The sequence below is a fragment of the Temnothorax nylanderi genome, unplaced genomic scaffold (assembly GCF_030848795.1).
Source record: "Temnothorax nylanderi isolate EJ_2023f unplaced genomic scaffold, tnyl_v1.0 TNYL_tig0002_pilon, whole genome shotgun sequence".
Lineage (NCBI taxonomy): Eukaryota > Metazoa > Arthropoda > Insecta > Hymenoptera > Formicidae > Temnothorax > Temnothorax nylanderi.
This window is the reverse complement of record NW_027249064.1, coordinates 2019430-2042130: the sequence shown is the minus strand read 5'-3', so window position 1 is coordinate 2042130 and position 22701 is coordinate 2019430. Positions and strand designations below refer to the sequence as shown.

The 22701-nt window shown below is 43.2% G+C and overlaps 1 protein-coding gene and 1 long non-coding RNA gene across 5 annotated transcripts in view; one reads left to right on the top strand and one right to left on the bottom strand.

Moving 5' to 3' along the window:
* LOC139768963 (uncharacterized) overlaps nucleotides 1-22701 on the bottom strand; it is a 510605-nt gene that overhangs the window by 267304 nt on the left and 220600 nt on the right. The window lies entirely within an intron of this gene.
* The window catches only part of Pdm3 (pou domain motif 3), a 114109-nt gene that overhangs the window by 7798 nt on the left and 83610 nt on the right, over nucleotides 1-22701 (top strand). For all 4 annotated transcript variants that reach the window (XM_071699174.1, XM_071699164.1, XM_071699155.1 and 1 more), the window contains exon 2: nucleotides 3197-3492. In XM_071699174.1, coding sequence (XP_071555275.1) covers nucleotides 3226-3492 — 267 coding nt within the window. In that variant the 5' untranslated portion in view covers nucleotides 3197-3225. The remainder of the gene's footprint in view (nucleotides 1-3196; nucleotides 3493-22701) is intronic.

Genomic DNA, 22701 nt, shown 5'->3' with positions numbered 1-22701 from the left:
TGGCGTATTAATCGCACGTCCTATTACACGGACTTTCACCGTTTATTCAGCGAGTGATTACCACCGGAGAAGCCGGCGAAAGAGGTGCGATACGATGCGAAAGGAGACTTATTTTGTCGTTCCGAAGAACAACTTCCGAAGAACCATCATACGGGAGAGTTTTGGATCTTTTTTTTTTATCCAGAGTAGTTTGGATGGAACATAAAATATTGCCTGTATGTGGAATGCCCGATTTAATTTATATGTCGAATATCTTGCAGAAGAACCCTGCGGGTAGCCTCTTCCCTTTTTCGAAAGATTTATGCGATCTCGATCGTGAGTAACGCATTTTTCAAGGTCGCACGACGAAGGGTACCAATTTTCAAACGGTCGGCCATGGTGACGTTTGAACGATCGCGCTATAATCACTCGCGATATCTTCGTCCGGTTAAGAATTCCTCTTCTATTTCACAAATCACGAACCGTGAGGGCGATGCGATACGCTAATGAAACCGCACTCTCATTAAAGCATCCAAATCGACGATACTAATTGGCTAGCTTTCGGAATACCCGGCATTAGACCTCAGGACGCGATATAATAATCGCTGCGGACGAATTCGGTTTGGACAGCCGGTGGTTAAAGCGTCTAGTAATTTCACGGGCGCAGCCCTACAGCGATTAATATGATTCCGACGGAAATTAATGACTGCAAACGGAAAAAAGATAGGTTGCATATAGTCCTGCTCCGGTGGCGTGGAGATAGAATGGCCGAAAAAATGTTCTGAGATTAAATACTCTGCGATTTTTTTTATACATGTATAAAGTACAATAAGATTTTATGTTGTTATGAAGATTAAAAATCTTCGAGTGTAATTAATTCCGATGTACTCGCGTAATATTAACTTCTTCGTTAAAAAATATTACATCTGAGGATGAAATTACCGCATGAAAATTTTGTCTTTGAGATGGACATCTCGATGAGAATTTACCTTCAAACCTTCAATTTATTTATCGGGAGTCGCTCCCAAGGCACAAAAATCGAATAATGCTTATTAATCAGCTTAATTAGCAGCAAAGCTCCTTAATTGTTGCACGTTGCGTAAATAAATTAATTCCTCATAGCGATGATCGATGCGATCTCTTCGCCTAGCTGCGGTGCCTGCATACTGGCTTGGCTTATTTTGCTGTTTTAATTGATACGAGACAAATACGGCGACCGTTAGAGTATAATTATTTTGTCTTTCCACAATATTACATACAGGTTATTGTTGATTATCATGATACAACATGTAAATGCATATATAGAAGTGATTTTTATATTAAAAAATTATTACGTATATTTAAAATATTATATTATCTAATTAGTATGTTTATATAAACTTTGTTATAAGAAATTAAGAGATCGTATTGTATGCGAGAGAAAAGTACTTTTTAGAAATTGGGAGATATATATTGGAAAGAAAACTCTTCTTTCTATCTTAAAATAAATATTTTATTTCTATTTCTGTTAAAAGAAAAAAATATATAAAAAGGATTAATTTACTTTGTTGGGGAAATTTGCATTATTTCGAATTTGTGGATGTTCCAGATGACTTTGCTTGCTCGATGAAGTGAAAACAGTAAAATAACGCGAAAACAGGTGGACATTGTCGAGCGGACGCAGAGATAAATCTTGGTCATTTTTCTCGCTTTTTGGTCCGTGAAGGATGGTATAAATCACTTTAAGTTCAAAGCCATAGCAATCGGCGGCAGTCTGTGGCTTCGTCAGAGAGAGACAGAGAGAGAGAGAGAGACGCGTGTTTCTCTCGATTTCGCTCAATCATCTCGGGCATCTTGAAGAAGTTTTCGCAATTGTCGCTAAGCAGACACCGCGCGACGCGGGCAAATCAGGACACCCCATATTTATAAGGGAACAGGCGACATTAACACCAGAGTTTGCACTTGTGAGCGGTCTATTTGGTACCCAACGACCTAACGCTTTTATTATAAACACGCCGCCGTTTTAAAGCACGGCATCAAATATTTTTACGATGGCCATTATAAAACGCCTTTTATGAGGAACAAAGTAGCTCGCAGGCAGGAGGTGTTTTCTCGCCCTTTGACAATAATTTGTCCAGAATAACCGGCTCGTTTCACTCTGGGCCCCCCCCACGCCCGGGCTTCCGCTCGATGATCCATCCAGCCGTTCGTCATAGGCGCGCGGCTTTTAAAAAGTAAAGCGCTGGACTCGGGCCAGCGCAAAAATAGAAGCAGATGTTATTAGTTGCGTTCACCAAGTATACGACGGCCGCCGCGGCGCGACGAGGCAGGCGGTGGCGGCGGCGGTGGCGGTGGTGGCGGAGGAAGGAGAGACACGGGCAGAAGGCGACGAGGGAATGGCGTGTCCAGACGGTAGTGATTTCATTGCCCTTGAATTCTTACTAACTGAACGCTTAGATAAAAATAATTAGGCGGATAAACGCGGGGTGGAGGGGATGGGGAGGAGGATTCCTGCGGACGTTAGTCGCGGCGATTTTATTCTGGAACCTCCCTCGGCGCCTCTCGCGTCGCAACGCGCGCCCTCCTCTCTCGCTCTCTCTCTCATCCGATGCGATGCGCCAACCAAATGTTTTTGCTTTGAAGTTGGAAGATGAACGGGCCTCCTTCTAATTTCCAGTGTCTGCATTCTTAACAGCTGCACGCGCTGCCGTTCGATACGGCTGATGCGGTACCGCGCGTCGCGTCGCGCCGCGCCGGTTTAATTAGCATCTCGCGTGTCGTCTTTCTCCCCCGGTTCTCAAAAAACCAAAAGCAAGCAACCGAATTGATATCGATCGGTTAACAAGGCTTCTCATCCTTTGCGGCAAATTGCTTCGTTCGTTCTTTATTAAAAAAAGTGTCACATGAAGTCCTGTTTTTTTCCAGTCATTAAATTAAGTCAAAGAACTCGAAATATACGTATAATTATTAGAGATTATTCACTCTATATACACAAAGGAAATCACACGTATGTGATTTTCCTTTGTATGCTCCTTACGTTTATTCAGATTTATAAAATGGTATCAATTGGAAAATGCGAGATCGTTATATTAAGCACGACGCGAGCGTTTTGCGCTATTGAATCGAAATGCGCGAATTATATTCGCGCTATAATGGGATTGTGTCGTGCCGAGGGCTTGCGCGGCGGCGGCGCGCCCGCTATTAGAACGGTCCTCCGAGAGTTTTGGTCGATTTGCAGATTACGAGTCCCCGGGATGCAAGGCTGACATGGCGGAGGGTTCGGCCGAGGAGGAACAGAGCAGTACTGCTGCGCCCGCTTCCCCGCCAGCTGATCTTCGCACTCTGAACACCCAATTGTCGTCGCCTTATCACCACCAGCCCCATCTCCAGCCTCGTCTTCAGCATCTGCAGCATTCCAACATGCTGGCGACCGCCGTACCGCCCCGGCACAGCCACAGTATGCTGTCTCATCAGGTGAAAGCGGAGGCAGAGCTGGACGGCCCCTGCGATGTGCCATTGAATCTCAAGAGCGAGGTAAGCGCAGGAATCCCTCTCGTCGATTATTGATGTTGGGAATCGGTTAACTGCTTTCGATTGTTCATTTTCGATGTGTTTTGCTCGCCGAGCGGAAATCGCAACACGTTGCATGACAAGCACTAACGATTACTGTCGCAAAAACCGTTCGTGCACAGTGCCTGGAAAACCATTTCGGCGTAATGTATATATTTCAGCTTGATGTAGCAAGTGTAGTTAATTACTACGTAAGATACCGCGACGGCCTATTTCTGTCGGTTAGCGATCTCAAGCGATTGCTCGACCCATGCCTCGGTTGAAACGATCGAGATATCGCTATACGGCAGTGCTAAAGGATACGACGATCGAGACGGTCGTCATAACTCGTTACTAACGGTTTTGTGTGTCAATGACAACCAATTGTACGGTTAAGTAGCTGCCACGACGCATCTCAACCTAAATCGGCCAATGATCTTTCTGACCCGCAATGTATAAGATTAACGTACAAAACAAAGCGTATTCGAATGACTTCCACGAAGTTGAATGCGGTCGATATGCGATTTCGTTCGTTAACGCGTGTTATATCTTCTAAAATGTGTATATTTAGCAGAAAATTATTTTCAGAGAATTTAATCTTAAATAGAAGCTCAGACACTAAGTCAACGGCAATCTCGGTATTATTGATTTACATCGACATTACGTAACATTCGCTAAATGCCTGCAAACCAAAATTTTCGTCATAGGGTCTAACCCTACGGAATTATATAACGTATAACGCAATTTACGTAATGTATAAAATAGATTCTTGTTATGATCAAAGTGCGACAGCATGTCTTGTCGAGTAATTATTCAAAAAGAAAGTCGTTAGTCTGGTTACTCATTGCGCAATTCTGAGTAATATATTTAGTAGTTGAAACGAATAATGTTATTAGATGTAATTAAAATGATTGCAAACTGACAGAGGTAAAAATATTATAATTAACACGTAAGTGACAGCAAACTGAAATTGTCATTTAGCATGCGATTGCTTGTTAACGTAACGCAACTTGTTTTTCATGCATTTACCAGAAATTAATAGAACGATACTGACAAGAGCCGTGGATAAATCAAATTCAAAAAGAGGTGGAATTTTAAAACTTCTAATAGTGCATGCATTTGTCTAAGTGTTATACACTAGTTTCCACATTTTCTAATAATAGAGTAAAATAATTTTCGTTGACCCTCTCCCCGATCGAATCTGCTCGATCACTAATTTTCAGTGCTAAAAATTGATTTGATGTTAATCGCAAACAAATCGTATTTTAATTGCTACCAACATTATGTGAATTTCTCGATATTCGTAACGTAAAACTTGCTCATGCGGAGAAATACGGAGAAGAGATAAAAATTAGGAAAGACTTTTTCGATCGGGAGACGTGGACAAGCTGAGCGAAAACTCATTAATGAAACTGATAAATCGGTCGTTAATTATTTCTCGTGTAGTGAAATTAGTTGTAAGTAACGGTAGTTGTGAGTCGTTAGAACGAGGCGGTAAAGTATGATGGGGAAATCCTGACTTCTCCAGCTGCGCGATCGTAAAGCGGAAAATATTTGCACGTAGCTTATACGTACCCGCTTCAATGAACGGTGACCAGTTTTGTCGATGCTTGCACATCGGACTAGCCAGTAGGGAAACTTTAGCAAACAAGCGTCCGGGGATTACTAGTCGTGAAATGTGTCTACTTTCTTTTGGGACAATTAACTCTTGCTTATCGACTCTTTGCCGTCTGTCGTCTGTCGTCAGTTTTAAAAATGTTAACGTGGTTTATGAGCGAATACTATGCATCGAGAGATATCATAGCGAATATAAAAATAAGGAATCAGTAAGCCTGTCGCGGGCCCACGTTAGCAAATTCCTAGCGTCACGCACAATTCCTAGCTTCATTGATAACGATATAATTAAGTCACGCCGCGTTGATCCATCACTTTACGATCTTAATTGCCAGAACACAAGCCGCATGATATTCTTAAACGTAAAGAATTAGACTCTACGAAGAATTCGACAATGATGCCAATTAAGCGACGGAGGAGAACAACCGCGACGCTAGACACGACGACAGCGCGTCTCGACTAGAGTCTCGAAAACGGTAGTCTCATCCGTTTAGAGCTCGTTGTCCCTGTCCATCCATTACACTATTATCCCGTCGGCAAACACGGTATCCACGCCGGACTCCACGCACGGACTTAATGCCCGGCGCTCATCTGAGAAGGGAGCATGCAATTTACGCGCAAGAGAAGGAGAATGTTTTATTCGCGCCTGACAAAAAGAAATATCTTACCGGTGTACGTGCAGGATGCGGATAATAAAGCCGCGCTTCCGAGATGCGTGACGAGAAGGAGGAATTTCCCGACGCGATCGATCATCGTCCACTGATTTCGCGCGTAAAACAATTTCGCCGCTTTCGACTGTTGTCGAAGCAGTGTCAATTTTCTCGATCGGAAACATCAAGAATAAATCGCTCGCACTTTGCGCGGAATCGACCGATATGCGGAGACGCGCGCGGGTGTTATATCAGCGGAATAATTTATCCGCGATTTCATCGCGGGTAGCTCACTCGCGTGGAGTTCCACAGTCGCTCGAACTTCTGTTAGACGATCATAAATTATTAGACCTTTGAACGCGGTATTCTTAACGACCCCCTCAGTGCCATTAGCCGTTCCTCGTAATTGCGGAATATCTCTCTTTCTTGGGAGAGTAATGGATATTCGGCGACGCTAATATGTATAAGGATATAAGGAGCAAGCATAGATTTCATGAGATGCACAAGGTCATCCGCGCAACCACAAACGGAGACATTGCCAAAAAAGATCGTAAAAGAACTGCGCGCATATATTCTCGTCTCCGAAATTTTTCGCGAAGTAAAGTATTTAAATTACTGACAGAGACGAATGATCCGTTCTACGATCTCGGAAATGCGTAACGTAGAGTATAACGTAAAAATACGAATATATCGGGCGATGCTATAGAGAAGCGCAAAACCCGAAATGGATCGAGCACCCTTTGCATCCGCGAAGACCGCAGTAATGTGCATATATATGCAAATATTCGCGTATCTCACAGACACAATCTGCGGACCGGAAACCGTTAAACGCTCGACGGATGCATCGTCACGAATATTCCTCCACTCGTGGTCCCGAAGATTTCGTCCCGGTCACACGATAGAAGCCGCTAAACCATCTACAGGCTTTGCCGCAGAAGCAGCGACCCTATCCAGACCCTCTCGAATCCGAAGACGCAAATTTCACGTAGCTGAATCCGGCGCGTTGACCGTCCCGATGGATCGATACGCCGTAACCAGCCTTAAGGCGCATTCCAGCTTGATGGCCAGTAGTCCCGGCCGTAAATGCATCTGTCAAGAAAGTGATTGAAGGTAAACGATTCAGGGGGAGTCGCAAACGCCCAGACGGATCGGATCTCATTACCTCGGTGGCTCATTTCAGCGACTCAATTGCATTTCGATCGGATTTCACAATTATTATGATTATTGTTGAGCGAGACCCCGCGCAGCGCATAAGTCTCTCTGCGACCGCGCCGATTAGAATCCGGCGAGAAGCAGTCATCTCGCGCGCCAGCAGTCAAGCTTTTGACTCGCCGAGCCGAGATGCCCCGCGCTTTGATCGGTCGTAAAAAAATCCGTTTATCGCGTCGCACTATGGGTTTGTTTACACGCAGTATAATGATATTTGCTGGCTGTACGCCAGTGTACGCAAAAAGCTGCTATAGCAGGTATCGATGCAACCAAGATCACCCGATGATGATTCTACTAATTTGAGAGAAAACGTTTTCGCATAAGCAAATCGTCGTTATGACGCGATCATGATCTAACGCGGTTGATCAGAGCGGATGGAGCTCAGTCGCGCCGACGATTCAAGAACGAGGAGAATACAGGTCGAACTTTCATCGAAAAATCCGTTTTATGACGCATTATTATACTTGCCGATCGCAAAAGATTTAGCTAATAAAAACGTACGTTTGACGGGTGATCGTCCGTAAAGCAACGTGGTCAGAACGACGAACGTGGAAATGGGTGGCAAAAAGAAGAATGAAAAAAAAGTGGAGGAAGTAAAAAGAATTAAAACGCCGAGATATTCTATCGATGGCTCGTCTATTTCTCTCACATGGTATTCGCGGAGTGATGGAATGTTTATCAATAGATTAATCTCGGAGATCGGCGGGTGGTTCCGCGTCGTCGCCGGGCAGGCTCCTCGATTGCGATTAAACATAAAAGTATTATTTCAATCTGGCCCCTCCGCGCGTGTCCGTCGGCCATACATTCTCTCGATGTGTATGTCATCCCCGTCGGCACATACGCACACAGGCGCGCGCGCATACGTGTGTATGTGTGTATGTGTGTGCGCGCGCGCGCACTTACTCGCGCGACCGATAGATCGGGCATTTTTCCATTAGATTGGAACTTGATTAAATTGAAAATCTGTCAATTTAGGAAAAAGCATCCGACAGCTTATATTGACGGTGGACATTATACGCGGTGGCCAACGAGGCAGAACTCGTTGGCCTGACAACTAGCGGAGATATAAAACCCATCGTCGCGACGATGGACCCGGGATGCGCGCCGGGCTGTTTACTTTTTGCTTCCTTTTGCGCCCTTGTAAAATTAATTGCCGGACGCTCTTTGAGGGTGACGCTCGCTTTCGCCGTTCTACCGATCGCGGAAATTTGCTCACGGTGTCATTCGTTCAATCTCCACCCTGATATGATTCCGACGCAGCACACCCTCGGTATCCTCTCCTCCCCGCACCCCGTTCACCCCCCCTCCCCCTCTCGCGACAGTTCCGTATCCGTCGCGAGATAGTCGCTGACGAGTTTTTGTAACGAGCGCATTTATCGCGTACACTTTTAAAGGAATAATGTGGCTTTAACGGGTTTAATCTGCTCGCATTTGCCGTCCGTGTCAGGCAATCGGACGAGCACGCGCATCCTGCGACGAAGGAGGAAGGGCGTTTCTTTCGGTCGTTTGACGAGCGTTAAGTGACCCACATGCCTAATCATCCACGCTTGAAACATATGTTACGTCCACTACTCGGCCAGCACTAATTTAATTGCGGTGCGTTCATCTTGACGGGATTCTAAGAATTTACATAGAGACTATGGTTAAGAATTCAATCTTCTGATGCTGTGCAACTATAAGATGCTGTGCAAACAGATCCAAATCTCTTGATACGTAATCTTCCTCGATATAGCAAGTAGATTAAATTACGCAACAAAATTATTATCTTTTAGTGTTGTTTCTTTTCTCTCTCTTTCAGTCGATTACTTTTAATTGTCTTACTTCCGTCAGAGCTTATCGTTTTAATCGCCGATGTTATCCAACAATATTATCGTTATTGCAATCTTTGTTTTATTGCTTGATAGAACATGACAAAATTTTTAAAAAGAGAGAAAAGTATTTTATCCCTAAACAAATATAATCCGAGTAAACGAAACGGAGTAGTATTATCTCAATTGAGTTAAAAGAATATTTTTTGCGACGAGCAACATTAAATTAAGCACAACGGAAACGTAAGTGTAATTTGCTTATGTACGGCGCCATTGTCCGAACAGTTTGATGTTTGCCGCGCAATCGAGAACATATTATACTTACGATAAGGTGCCGCGATTGCAGCGGATAATTTAATTGAAAATGCTGCCTGACCTAACGATAATGCACCGGAGAAATTTCGCGCCAACGCGGTCATTATTAAGAATACTTTGGGTCGAATGGACCGCACTGTTGATAATTCACGTATAATACGCTAATGCATTGTCACGATTAAGTACGCTCTAATATCATTTCCTGGCACGAAACGGCGCTTAAAACAGTGCTTATTTCCAACATTAGTACAAAGCAAAATTGTCGTTGAAATATAATTATTTAATTAGATTGCATATTTTAGATGCACATTAAGCGCTGACTTTAAACGTATATAAGAATCCGGTGCTAAAAATTGATTATCATTAAGGAGGTTCGGTTGCTTCATCGGGGGAAGTAGTGGGACGCGGGGGTTCTGGAAACAGCGCACTAGCGTTTGAAATAGTGGGAATGAAGGAGATTGCTCTGATTGGTCGCCGCGTGTATAGTGCGTGAAGCTGCTCACGATCGTGGCAGTCTAGCAGACGAAAAATCAAGCAATTTATGCTTTAATAATTAATTTTTCTACGAAATGTGCGGTAACCTTCCCCTTTCTTTCACTCATTTATTTGTAAATTATTAAGTTACATGTGCATATTTTTTTTTCCTTATCATTTGCATTTTTTCTTGCACTTATTTCATTCTGAAGGTGTGCAATATGTCATTTCCCATAAGAACCTATGTTAAAAATACAGCCAGTTTCATGAAATTTTAATATGTTGTTCTGGAATGCAAAAAAATGCAAAAAAATCTACTCCAAAAATTGCACTTTTTAAATTTTTGGAGTAGATTTTTTTCAAAACGGGACGGTGAAAACTTCCCAAAAAATTCACATAATTCTATTTTGCATTCCAGAACAACATATTAAAATTTCATGAAACTGGCTGCATATTTTTGTAGTGACGGAACCTCCTTAAAATGGATTTAAATCGGAATAGGATTTTCTCGCGTTGCGAAAAACTTAATTCCGCATAGCCCAGCTCAGAAAAGCCGAAACTTTACATCGTCTAACGTTGTTGGTGCAAAGTTTAATCGTATCTCGCGAGTGTCCAGGCGGACCTTGATTAAAGACGATCGTGGGGCGGGAAGAACCGCGGATAAGTCAGAACGTAATCGCACACCGGGACGCGGCCTTTTAAAGTAGGAAACTCGCCGGAAACTACCGGCCGCATGGCACCGAGAACTCCCCGGTGCGGTGCCAAATAACAATGTTGGATCTCATAAACAAGGAGACAAGACAAATACCCGCCTGGACAGTGGTTCCTAGGGCGCGGAGTGGACAGAGTCCGTTCCGCCGCCCACCCACCCCTCTGGGGATGGGAGACTCTGCTGGTAATTTCACGGTGTCTTGCATCCCTGAGCTACCCTCTCCTCCCTTCTCCCCTTTCCCCTTCCGTTGCACTTCTCCACGCGAAACGTTTTCGGTAACGTGATACGTTAACCGCATTCGTCTGATATACTCCAACTATGATCGGCGATTTCCGAATCGATCGAACGTCCTTCTATTTAACGTAAACTTTCACAAACTTGTACGCAATGATGTATGCAAATGCCGTTGCTCTGTTGAATCACATTGGAATGGTTGCAGTTTCAAAGGAATCTATGTTTTATGAAAATGATTAAAACATATTTCGTTTAGTCTAAATTGTTTTATATCAAACAAATTAATCATCAGAGCCATTAGTTTATCGAGATAAAAATGCGTAAGTACAATGATAAAAGACGTTCACAGATTTATATTCATGGCAAACGTATTCAATTATAATGCGTAGCGAGAGCTTTATCTTGGAGCAAGTACAGGACGGGATGAAGGAAAGGAGGGGGGAGGGTCACTGGGATTTGCGCGAATGGCCGACGACTTAATTGATCGAGGGCCATAAGCGAATTAGGGATGACCAATGTTCCACGTGCGGAGCTCAGGAATATGGACGGGGGAAGACACCAAGTTAATTCAATTCGAGGAGGCTGAGGAGGGTTTTGGGACGTATCTCGCGAGACGTAAATTTGCGTACGGACCGTGCGGCGCACCCCGCTCGCAAACCCCTTTCCTAAAGAACGACGGACACTTCAACAAATTGCATCGACGCCTTGGAACTGGCCGTTCCTTCCTTCCTTCCTTCCTTCCTTCCTTCCTTCGTCCTTCGCGACCTTTTTTTCTTTCTCTCCTTTCGTTACTGCGCGCGGCCGCGAGTCATAAATCAAATTATACGTTGAGTGAGATTAGATTTCTGTTTGGCCACGCTCGAATTCACGAGCAGTGGATTCGACGAGGGTAAGGCTGCGGTGGAAACCTTCGCCCTTCCTGTCTTCCGCGCCACCACCCCTTTCCCGACCCATCCCGGCGTACCTCGGTGCTGCTTGGCGATGGTGCTGGTACTGCTGCACTACGAGGTCCAACATTAGTTAACGATTAATCAAGGCGCTTGTAGCTCAACATATATCATTAAACTAGTTAGCGAAGTAGGGTCGGCCAAGTGTGCTGACCACTGGCTACACCACCCACCACCCCATTCTCTCTCCACCGGCCGGCCCTGACCGAACCCCTTCACCGGGTCTTTCCCTCCCCCCCCCCCGCCGACTTGCTCGCGGAGCCGATCCAACCCTCTGGCGACGTGCTCACGTACCGAATGGAACTCTTAGAGACTCCAGAAGCGAGTTTAAACTCGTCGCTATTTCGTCCGTTTCTGGTGTGTGCCAATTGCTCGTTAAAGCGCAGAAACAGGGAAATTGGGATAGTCGAGGGAGGGCATTGCACTTTGACTCTTTAATGCCAAAATGAGTTTTCGTACCGCCTGAGATGTCGATAAGACATGGAATTTCTAACGAAGGCTCGCGGAAAACGCTCCGCTGTCTTGTAACGCGATTGGATTATATGAAGAATAGTATCGACCGATTTTATAGAAATCGGTAAACTCATTACTAATCGAACAACCGGGTGAACGCCGCTATCTAGAATCTCGTGGAACTTTCGCAGTGTGCCCTCTCTGCTGGATTGACCTCCTCTCGGATCTTCTCGCTTTCCCGCACCCCTGCCCGCACTTCGTCTCTTCTAGTTTTAACCATCGGGAGACGGCCGCATAGCCTCCCGTGCGCCCGCGGGCTCCCCTTATAAATCCTGCAGGACTCCTGCAGGCACTAATGTACGACTGTTTGCGGGTATAACTTGGCCCCGACACGAAGGATAGGGGATGGTGTTTCCAGTACATGCTAAGCCGGGGCTAAAGGCCCGCTAGACCGAGCCATTCCTCACTGCCCTACAGACTTACACCTCCGCCCCCGTATGCTTGTCTTTGCTTCTTATCCCTAAGCAAATGTGGTCACCGCGAGGAGGGCGCAGGGATTTATTGATGGATTTACGACCTTGATGTTTGGATCTTGGAATAAGACGAATGGAATCTTGAATTCGCGGACCGTCACGCGTGTATAAACTGTGCTCCACGTATCTTAGAAACGATGCCAATAGTAGTTTTATTATATACATTTTATACTTAAATTAATCAACGGCTATATTATAATTTTTTAAATCATAAGTTTGAATCGTATATTTTATTTTTATATAAAATAAAAAAAAAGAAAGAACTGTTTGACACTGTGAATTATAAATGACAATGATTTGTAATGTAGTGATGAGTGATTTGTTCGATACATTTCGAGACATGAAAAATTATTCAAACGGAGCGGATGGCAGCGAGAGACAAAAGCAATTTATGCTGCAGAATCGATGAGCTCGTTTGATGACCTACGAAAGATACCATCCACAGATTATCGACGTTTCGCGATGGAGCAGAAATCCAAAAGGGCCAGACACATTAATACCGTCGCGGAGAATCACTTGGCAAAGTTATTTGACCACCACTGTTCATCCTGGGAGATGGTATTAAATCCCCACCCCTTTCCACCACCCTGCACCCTCCTCCAGTGGTCCGGACAGACTTGTACCAAGGACCAGAGCGAGCTAGGCACCAGTGTCCGGCGGTGTCGTCGGCAAACGTTTGCTCGACAAACAAACTCAACTCCCGTCCCTGCTTCACCATTGCGCGACTCTGTTTTACTATATAAATGAGATGGTCACCCTAAGTACAGGGTTGAAAGGGATGATACTGCACGAGTGTGCGTCTCGTCGGTGCCATCCAGTCGCTCTTCAGAGGCGACTGTCACTGTCGATCCTTCGTCTCTGGTCTCTTCGAGTCTCATACCGAGGGATGGAAGGCGAATGATAAGAAATAGGTTTGTTGACGTCGAAAGTGTCCGTCGTGTATTTCTTGTTTATCGGTATTTCCAAAAGGAAGAAGTTTGGTCCGCTGCTGGACGTTAGTTATCTCGCGCACAAATTTCATAATTAAAAAAAAAACAATTATTAATTATACAAGCTTCAATATATCGCTGTCTGTATAACGACACAAAGTGACAAATATCAGCTTGCTTTTAAATTATGGAATTGGAAATGTCGATGCATCAGAAAGCTATCAAAAGTGTCTGTATTATAATAAATTGACAATTATAAAAATTCAATTTGGAAGCTCCAAGCACAGTATTGCATTAATCAAACGAGATGTGAGAGCAGTAAGTTTTCTCCTGGCTTTGCAAAAGTTTCGATCGAAATTTAATACTGATAAATAATAGAATTAATTTGTAAATTAACTTCGTTATCACGTTCGGATCCATTTATGGTTGTTACAAGGTGTTCGTTACGTAACGGAGAACAAATATGGAAACAATCTTCGTGCCTGGAGGATGAATTTCATTGCGAAGTTAGTGACCGTTCGGCTGCCCAAGAATAATATAATCCTCCGGTGTGCGCCGAGACTACTCTGTATTAATGTTTGCCCCGATATCTGTAAACAGGCATTACCTGTATCTCTGGACCGAGGTGTAACTATCCGCTAGGCGAGCTCATGGTAGATTTGAACGTTAGCCCGCCACAGGGATTAGAAACTTCCTACGGCGAGGTCACCGTGCATACTGTTTGCGTTTCTCTATCGGTGCCTCGTAGAAAGGAAAAGAGGAATACGTGGTCAGGTAGCTTGGATCTACGTGGAGTAACGGACGCGTTCGAAACTAAAATAATACGAGCGTCAGCTAAAGAAATTTCAGCGCGCCACGTGCAAGTCATCGTCCTTTCAGCATTGAAGCTAATGATTATCTCGATTACTATAAAGAATCCAATAGTTTCATTCGCGGCGAAATTCGTGGCATTCGTTAATACAAATTTTTTGTCTGAAATGTCTGAATAGTCCATTTTGGTTGCATATACGTAACATCAAAAGATGCAACGATATGATACGCGTACGCGATAAGAAAATGAAAAAAAAAAGTCGATTAGCCGTAGAGGCGAAAAATTAAACGCGTAATCGTATGTAGCGGCGAGTGAGGAAGACGCGGCACGTTTACAAGAATTCATTGCGAACGATAACACACTGGTGAGCGATGACACAACGGGCATTATCGTAGATGACAGAGTGGTCGGTTTCGTTCACGCGCGTGCGTGTTACGCGTGCGTGTACGTGGACAGACGGTTAACTGACGCGGCATATTTACATTGTGTGGCGGTGCAATTAAGCCTCGTATCCGGCATCAAGCGTAGGAAATTCCGTGCGGACTAACACCTTGCTCCCTGCATTCACGCGGCCTGCTTGTGTCCTGCGCTGCATCCTGCTGTCCTCCTCGCGGCAAGAACAGCACATACGATATCCGTTTGAAACTTTAACCTCTTTCCTTTTCACCTTTTACGGATGCGATAATCCCAAGGAAATGGATTATCCAAAATTACTTAGAAAAAAATTCAATTCAAATTTTCGAACGATTTCGGATGCGATACTTGGATTTTTGTTACTGGTATCAGTATCAAAGATCGCCGTTTTTACAAGAAACTATAAGAGAAGCTATAAGAGAAAGTCTTACCGATGTTTATTTTATTTATATTAAATGAAAAACTTGAAGAATATTGATGACTATTATTACATATTTATATATATTAATTAATTAATTGCAGATATTGATATAGATATCACATATCATATATATTATAGATATTACATAATTTATATATTAATTATTGCTAAAACTCTCTTTTTAATTTGTGACATAAATAATTACATATATAATGTTATGAAATTTATACATAAAATTTCGAGAATTAGCGAATAAGTACTATTGTTATATTTTATGAATTTCACGATTTAATGAATTAAAGGTTATCTCTTTTGCGTTTAATTCTAAATTTCCAAAATAATTTTCAATGCGGTATTTTATTTATGATTATAAATATAAATGTGAATGCATTCGCAACTAACCATATCATACATATCACATATGCGGCGAAAGCTACTTCGATCACGGCGCATTGATCCATTCTCTTCCCGTCTGCCGAAGATATAACTGTTTCTACGGCTCGTAAGGGAATTCCGCAAGAGCGCTTTGAATCGGGTGGGAATCATTCGGGAAAACGTTTCGGGAACCGTTAACGTACCCTCAATGTGAACGCATCTTACGAATGATTGTTCTCTTGGGTGCGTGCAATATGATCGTTCACTTGCCGAGAATGAGAAGTTTTGACTCGTTCTTTAAATATTATACTCCACTTGTACTACACTTCCTTAAGTATTATACTCGTTCTTAAGCATTAAGGAATCGATTGTGTTGACTTCACGGCACACATGTACAACTCTGACGCGATGTGCTAATTGAAGCGTTTCGCGGAATGAGTTAGACATACACGTTTATTAAGGAGAAGCGAAAATCCGTGAATCGTAGATAATTAGTAGACGTTAGCTTATTGTTTGATAAAAATTATCACGGGAAAAAAAATGAAAGCATCAAACGTGCTCGATGAAATAAACCAAAAACGTGAAATTTTTATAATTTTAATGAAATTGTAGTTATTTAATGATAAAACTTTATACGCATTTTTTCTATACCTGACGGCTATATCCGCGAACTATCACACATGAGTAAATAATCCTCGTTTGGCGAAGTACCACCTGTGTAGCAACATGAAAATAATTTACGCAAATGATGAATATCCACTCGGGCTCTTTGCTTTACAGGTTGCTGGTGCGTATGTATTGCGACGGAGGAAGCGCAAGAAGCATCGCACAAACTTGATAATCACTGCCGTCTCTTGTCAACTGCGACTTATCGAGTCTCACTATCTCGGATCTCGCGGTGCGTTTGTCGTTAAGCCGGTCGCCAACATTTTGTAATTGATTGAAGCAAAATACAGTCGTGCAAGGTAGGCCGGGCAATCGGGGGGACAGCCCGAGATCCAGTAAGTCAAATTTTCCCGTCAAGCGACGGCCGCTCGTCCCGTGTACATGACGTTTTAATAACGGTTCGTGAGCGATTGAAAATGTCAATCTACTCCGCTTTTGCGGAGAGCGTGCGTGTAAACGCGCGTGCACTACATTCGCGATGCGTGCGAAACGCTCGTCGAACGAAGGTTCGTATCTGTTTAAACGTCGCGTCGTCGTTTAAGAGTTCCGCTCGGTCTCGCGTGTTCGTTTAACGCCTTGGAATTGTCGAGATATATATTTTTTTAAGTAAAGTTTCACGCCGGCTTTTTAGCACATTATTAAGTACCTCTTGAACACATTAGAAGGAGGTTTTTCATCGATACGGACTCGTTCTTCGCGCGGCGAACTCGCGCGCCGGCCGCGCCAGCCAACCGGACAATATTTAATATACGATCAACTTTTTCATTTTCGAATTGGATTGTAACGTATCTCTTTTCCCCGTAAAATTTTTTTTATAAAATACGTAATTATTTTATATTGCAATAAAAGAGATTTTTTGCCGAGATAAAAAGTAATAAAAAAAATTTCATATTAATTTTTAAACACGGAGCGCAAATTTTTCATCGGAACACACGGAAACAAGGGTTACTGGTTTAGATACATTTATATATTATGCAGTATGTATATAATTACTTTCCGATAAAAGGGATTTTTTTTGCCCAAGATAAAAAAATAATAAAAATTTATATTAATGTTCAAAATGCATCCCCGAGGCTCGATTTTCACCGCTGGCAATTTCAAGACAGGGACAATACTACATACTTTTTTTCCTACGTAATACCATAATGGAATTATTTCCACCACGCTTCATTTAAACGAAAGTTACGATACTATCGCCACGATTCCAGCTAAATTCCACCAAAAATCTGTACTAATTCTGATTTATGTTTTGCGAACTTTTTTTTACATCACTTAGAATTTAGAGTATAAATTCAAACACGCACAACGTACACAAATAAAGAAAATTCTTTAATCGCGATTATTGGAAATTAAAAATTAATCGAGATTAATGCGAATCGACGTCGCTGTGACGTATAGGCGTAAAATACTCAAGTCGATCTTAGAGTCAAACTCCAGCTGTCTCGTGTTTCGATAATCAATTGTGTTCTCTCTCTCTCTCTCTCTCTCTCTCTCTCTCTCTCTCTCTCTCTCTCTCTCTCTCTCTCTCTCTCTCTCTCTCTCTCTCTCTCTCTCTCTCTCTCTCTCTTTCACATCGACGTCGATCAGAAGGCGACGGTGTCCGATCCGAAACAATGGCGTTAGCGAGGATAGGCGGGAAGCGGTATCGTCCGCGCGAGTTTATCTAGCCAGTTCTATCTTTTATTAGCATCCCGTAGATGCCGTAGAAGCTATTTCGTAGCCCTTTCTCTATCGCCTAACGTATCCAGGCAGTTTCTCTGGAGTCTCTCGGCCGTACCGTAGTCGAGCAGGAGTACCAGAAGTGCGTATTTACGAGCGTTCCCGTCCATAAAGCAACCTCGCGCCTGATTTTGATACATTCTCCACTCCGAGCACTATCTCACGCGCGAATACGACCTACGTAGCCATACACTTGGGATTTATGGTGATGCTGCGCGCGTAAGCGATAGTTTTGTTTTGTATTCCGTGTAGCAGCCTGTCTCTCTCTTTCTCTCTCTCCCTCCCTCCCTCTCCCTCCCTCCCTCTCCCTCTCTCTCTCTCCCTCTCTCTTTCGCGCACATTACACCCTGGAATTCCACGGATTTTTAAAGGAAAAAAAAGAGAAACGGGAAACATCCTCATGTAAATCGCATGAGCGAAAACGGAATTAAATTGACGTCAATGCAAGTATTTTGTGTCATTTCCTTTCTCATAACATGATTCTCGATACGCCACTTTCGCGAACTCAAGCGGGGAGATCTGCGACTGCGAATCGAGCGAAAATCGCGCGCGAAGATATGATAATGAGAAAAAAGCGAATATTACGAGAAGTGATTTATGATTACATCTGTTAGAGACGCAAAAATTTTAGGAGATATATACTGCAAAATTTAAAGCGACGAGCAGACGGATACGTGTTGCTGAAACATACATTAGGCGTTGGAGAAATAACGACAGACTGGCGCGGGCAGGAATAAATACGCAGCGAGCATGAAGCGCAACCCTATAGCAGCAGCAAATATGCAGCCGCGCGTCACTCCAAGACATATTTTTACATCCGACATAAAACTTGGCGTAAATCGATAATGTTCAACAATACTATTTTTGTTCGTGCAGATGTCAGGACTTTTGTGCAAATGGTATAACGTCACGAATTAATGTATGTGCCCTCGGCTACTTAATCCGTTTATTTAAAATCTCGCATGTTGATCGTCAACGTATGTTATCATGATATCGTGATATATTTTACCTTTTCATTCTAAACGTACAACAGATACGTAACAGATTACAATTAAAAATTCAGATATCGCCCCGGGAATTGCAGCGTATCTCGTTAGAGGCGTCGTCGATTGTACGAGATGAAAACGTTACAGGTCTTGCGGTTAAAATATATATTAGATACCGAAAATATTGTATAATGACGCAGGCAGGGTCTGCTTATGCAGGGAATAAATGCATGGGAAAAACGCGAAGGGCCGATTCTGATATTGGATGTACACTGGGCAAGGGGCACTCGGAATCCTGGAGTCCTCGCGCGGGTGTACGCGCGTATATATACATATATATAAAGCGTCTGTGCATATCGTAATCACAATATTATGCTGGAATTGGGAGGGCCGGGTTTCCCATTTCTATTTTAATGGCATCGGGGATTTCAAGCGGGGCTATGCCAAGCGTCGCGTAATAACTTGTATCCAGTCGAAAAAAAATATCGGAAGGCTCTCTGCAAGCCGGTTTATGAGATCCTCGTTTTTCATTCGATGCGTTTTTTTATTTGAAGCCGCGTGTCCCGCGCATGGCGTTTAAATGTTAAACTAACGCGCGCACGTCGTCGCTCGGATTTTCCCTCGTCTTTCGCTCTTGATCGCCGATTCGCGATGCCTATCGCATCCGAGGGAAGTGCACCGATGTAGAATGATCGCTATCATAATTGGTCCCCGAATGAATGTTTAGTCCGAATTGCGAGCGGCCGTTTAGATAAATCCATCGCTAACGTGCACATTCGTACGGGTGTTTATTAATTATCAGCAATTCTCACATCCACGTGTGTACCTCGCGCGTGTGTAAGAAAAGGGAATCGATCGTCGCATGCCGAACGGCTGTTTAGAAAGTTCCGCCGTATTTCTTTTGCGGAACTTGGCGAATAAAGACGGAACGGATACCGGAACGGGGCGCGCGGTATTAGCATAATATATGTCGCAATTATCGTTATAATTGTTCAAGTTGTTGGCAACTGGTTTCAATATACGCTCACTTTCGCGTTCATCCTCTACCCTCTAACGAGGCGTTCCTTTGAGGACAATTTGCAGAGGTATAGAACTTCCTACCGGCCAAAGTGTATCCAAGTCGAGTATTAATCGATTAAATATCCAAGGAGAAACAAATATACGTTCCATTTTGCTGTACATTTTTTAAACAATTTTTCTACGCCTTTAACATACGCTCTCAGACTTGCTCATTAAAGATTAAGAAATAATAAAGAATAAAGATTCTATCTTGAGGTTGTGAGGCAACCGGCTAAATAAAAATAATCAATCCGACATTATAAAAAAAACTACATAAATAAGAAAAGAGTGCTAAATAATAAAGTAGTCAGAAATTAAAGATATCAGGTGTCGATGCGCGTCAAATATGGAAACAGTGTCGTTGCCGACTGTTTTACAGGGTGGAAAGTTCTTCAGGGAGCGGAGGATTAAAAGTTTACTTCGCCGGTGGACGAGGCGGGGAGGGGGGGGGGAGTTGGCGGTTGGCAAGAATGACTCCGAGAAGTTAAGATCCATGAGAAAGGAGTCTGTAAAGTTGCTGAAACTTTTTAGTAAGAATTAATCACCGGAAGATGGTGACTGGTCCTTATTAAATTGTGACCTCGCCATTTATTTCGATGCGGTTAGTCCAAGCGATTCAATTTGCGGCTGCGGCGTTGCGCGAGTAAATTACGTTAGCTGACATTATCACCATTGATGTTATCCAGCTTTTGTGAGAATGCTATCCGCCGCAATAAATAATTCCTTTCCATGCTGTTTATGATAACTCCGAGTTTTATCCGGCAACCTTGCCGCAATATACATAGTAACAAAGATACATTCTGCCTCATGTACAAATAACGGTTCGCTGGTAACAGACAATCCTAAGTGAAGCCGCTGATATGCATTTCGCGATCGTACCAGCGTGCGACGACCATACACACATTCACGCACACATACACACACACACACACTCCTTCTCTCTCTCTCTCTCTCTCTCTCTCTCTCTCTCTCTCTCTCTCTCTCTCTCTCTCTCTCTCTCTCTCTCTCTCTCTCTCTCTCTCTCTCTCTCCTCGCAAATTGCATTTCGCGCTACGTACCTATACGTTAACCAGTGCGGTCTTTATTATGTATGTTCAGCGTATGAATCCTTGATGGATTCCAGATACCTCATTACACCGCTATTGACCTGAATCTTTTATTATCTTTCCACCGCGTAGACACAACGGTGCGGCGGTGGCGGCTGGGCTCATTATACCGCAGAAAATAATCATTATGTCCATTGACCGGCGCGCGGGTGGGGAGGCAATTTTATTTTTCTGTGTCCGACGCCGCGCCGGTGAATACGTCTCTGATGACGATTAGTGACCCTTGGCATCCTTAATGACCGCCCGCACACAATCGTACCGCCTCACGTACCGCTTATGCGTTGACGCACGCATGCTCGTTGAGTAATATCTAGATCTAGCCGGCTGAGAACATGATATTCGGAGCGGCGAGCGTTTAATTAGGCAACACGCGAATAATCGTGCGAAATACAGCGCAAATGGCATTACGGCAAAACCCCCTCGCGTCTTTCCGAGGACAGGTAATATCACCTGATTTAGTTTAGCGCGCCAAGCGGTAAAATTTTCCAGATAGGAATGAGTGTTCGTATAATTGTACCACATGGTCAGCGTGTGTAGCTTTAACATGCATTTTCAAGGGGTTGCGCACGACGAGGGGGAGATAAAATCGATCGACTGACATCACGGTATTTTTTTGTGGACGATTAGTACCTTATGGCATAATAACGATCCCTCGTATACGTTTATACATCGATGACCGATTGTCTGTGCTGAATAAAAATAGGCAGCCTTGAATATGGATCTACTTTCTTAAGTGGATATTTCGGAACCGATGAGAAAGCACGTAAATCGGGAACAATGGAAAACGTGCAGAATTCGCTTTACTTCGTCTTATATAATGATTCAGTCAGATAGACGTTATTAATAGATATGTGCACTTAATGTACATTTGCAGAAATACACTTTGAATAAACTATTGTTATTTTAGAATTATACACAGAAAAAAAAAATATTTTTGATTTAAAGATATCTTTAGTTTCAACGTGGAAATCTTGAAATTCAGATTATATTAAACGAAGGTATAGATTGTGTTTCGTATACAAGCAAGATCACTATAATATTCTTACAAGAATTTTTCTTATAAGAATTTCAACATTTTATTTCAACATTTTTTTCTAAGTTGAACTATATAATGACTTCATTCAAGCAAGTTTTCTTAACGCAATATAATCTCGTTTCAAGATTTCCACGTTGAAAGGTTGAAACTAAAGATATTTTCAAATCAAGAATATTCTTTTTTTCTGCGTAACATGTCGTTTTTTTTTTAGATCCGTAGATATTTATGTTATCGCCAAGATATCTAAATTTTTCTCTCTCGCGATTGAAATGTCAGTTATACTAATAAATCGCAGTCCGAATTCGACTTTTCGTTTCGTTTTCGGAAGATACACGCGAGATATGTAAAATCATGGTTAAAAGCCACGAAGCGTCGGATGGGAGGCACGAGGGCGCGAAACGAGCGTGGAAAACGGGAGTGGGGTGGGGAGAGGGCGAAGAACAGGCGAGGAGAAAGTGGAAAACCGAATAATCGTCCAGCTCCGACCTCGGTGTCGGTTAGGAGCTCCGGCGAAAAAGAGGAGATGAAATGGACCGTCCGACTGACAGGAATTTACATCCTCTCGTGCGCAATCTGCGTGAGTGAATTGTGTCGTGTTACCGTCCGGAGAATTAGATCCGGAAAATCCGTAATAATTACTCGAGCGCGCGGCGCTCGCCGAAGCATCCTCTTCCCTCCGACTTTCGCTCCGCACTTCTCTCTCGCGCCCTTTTTCCCCTACCC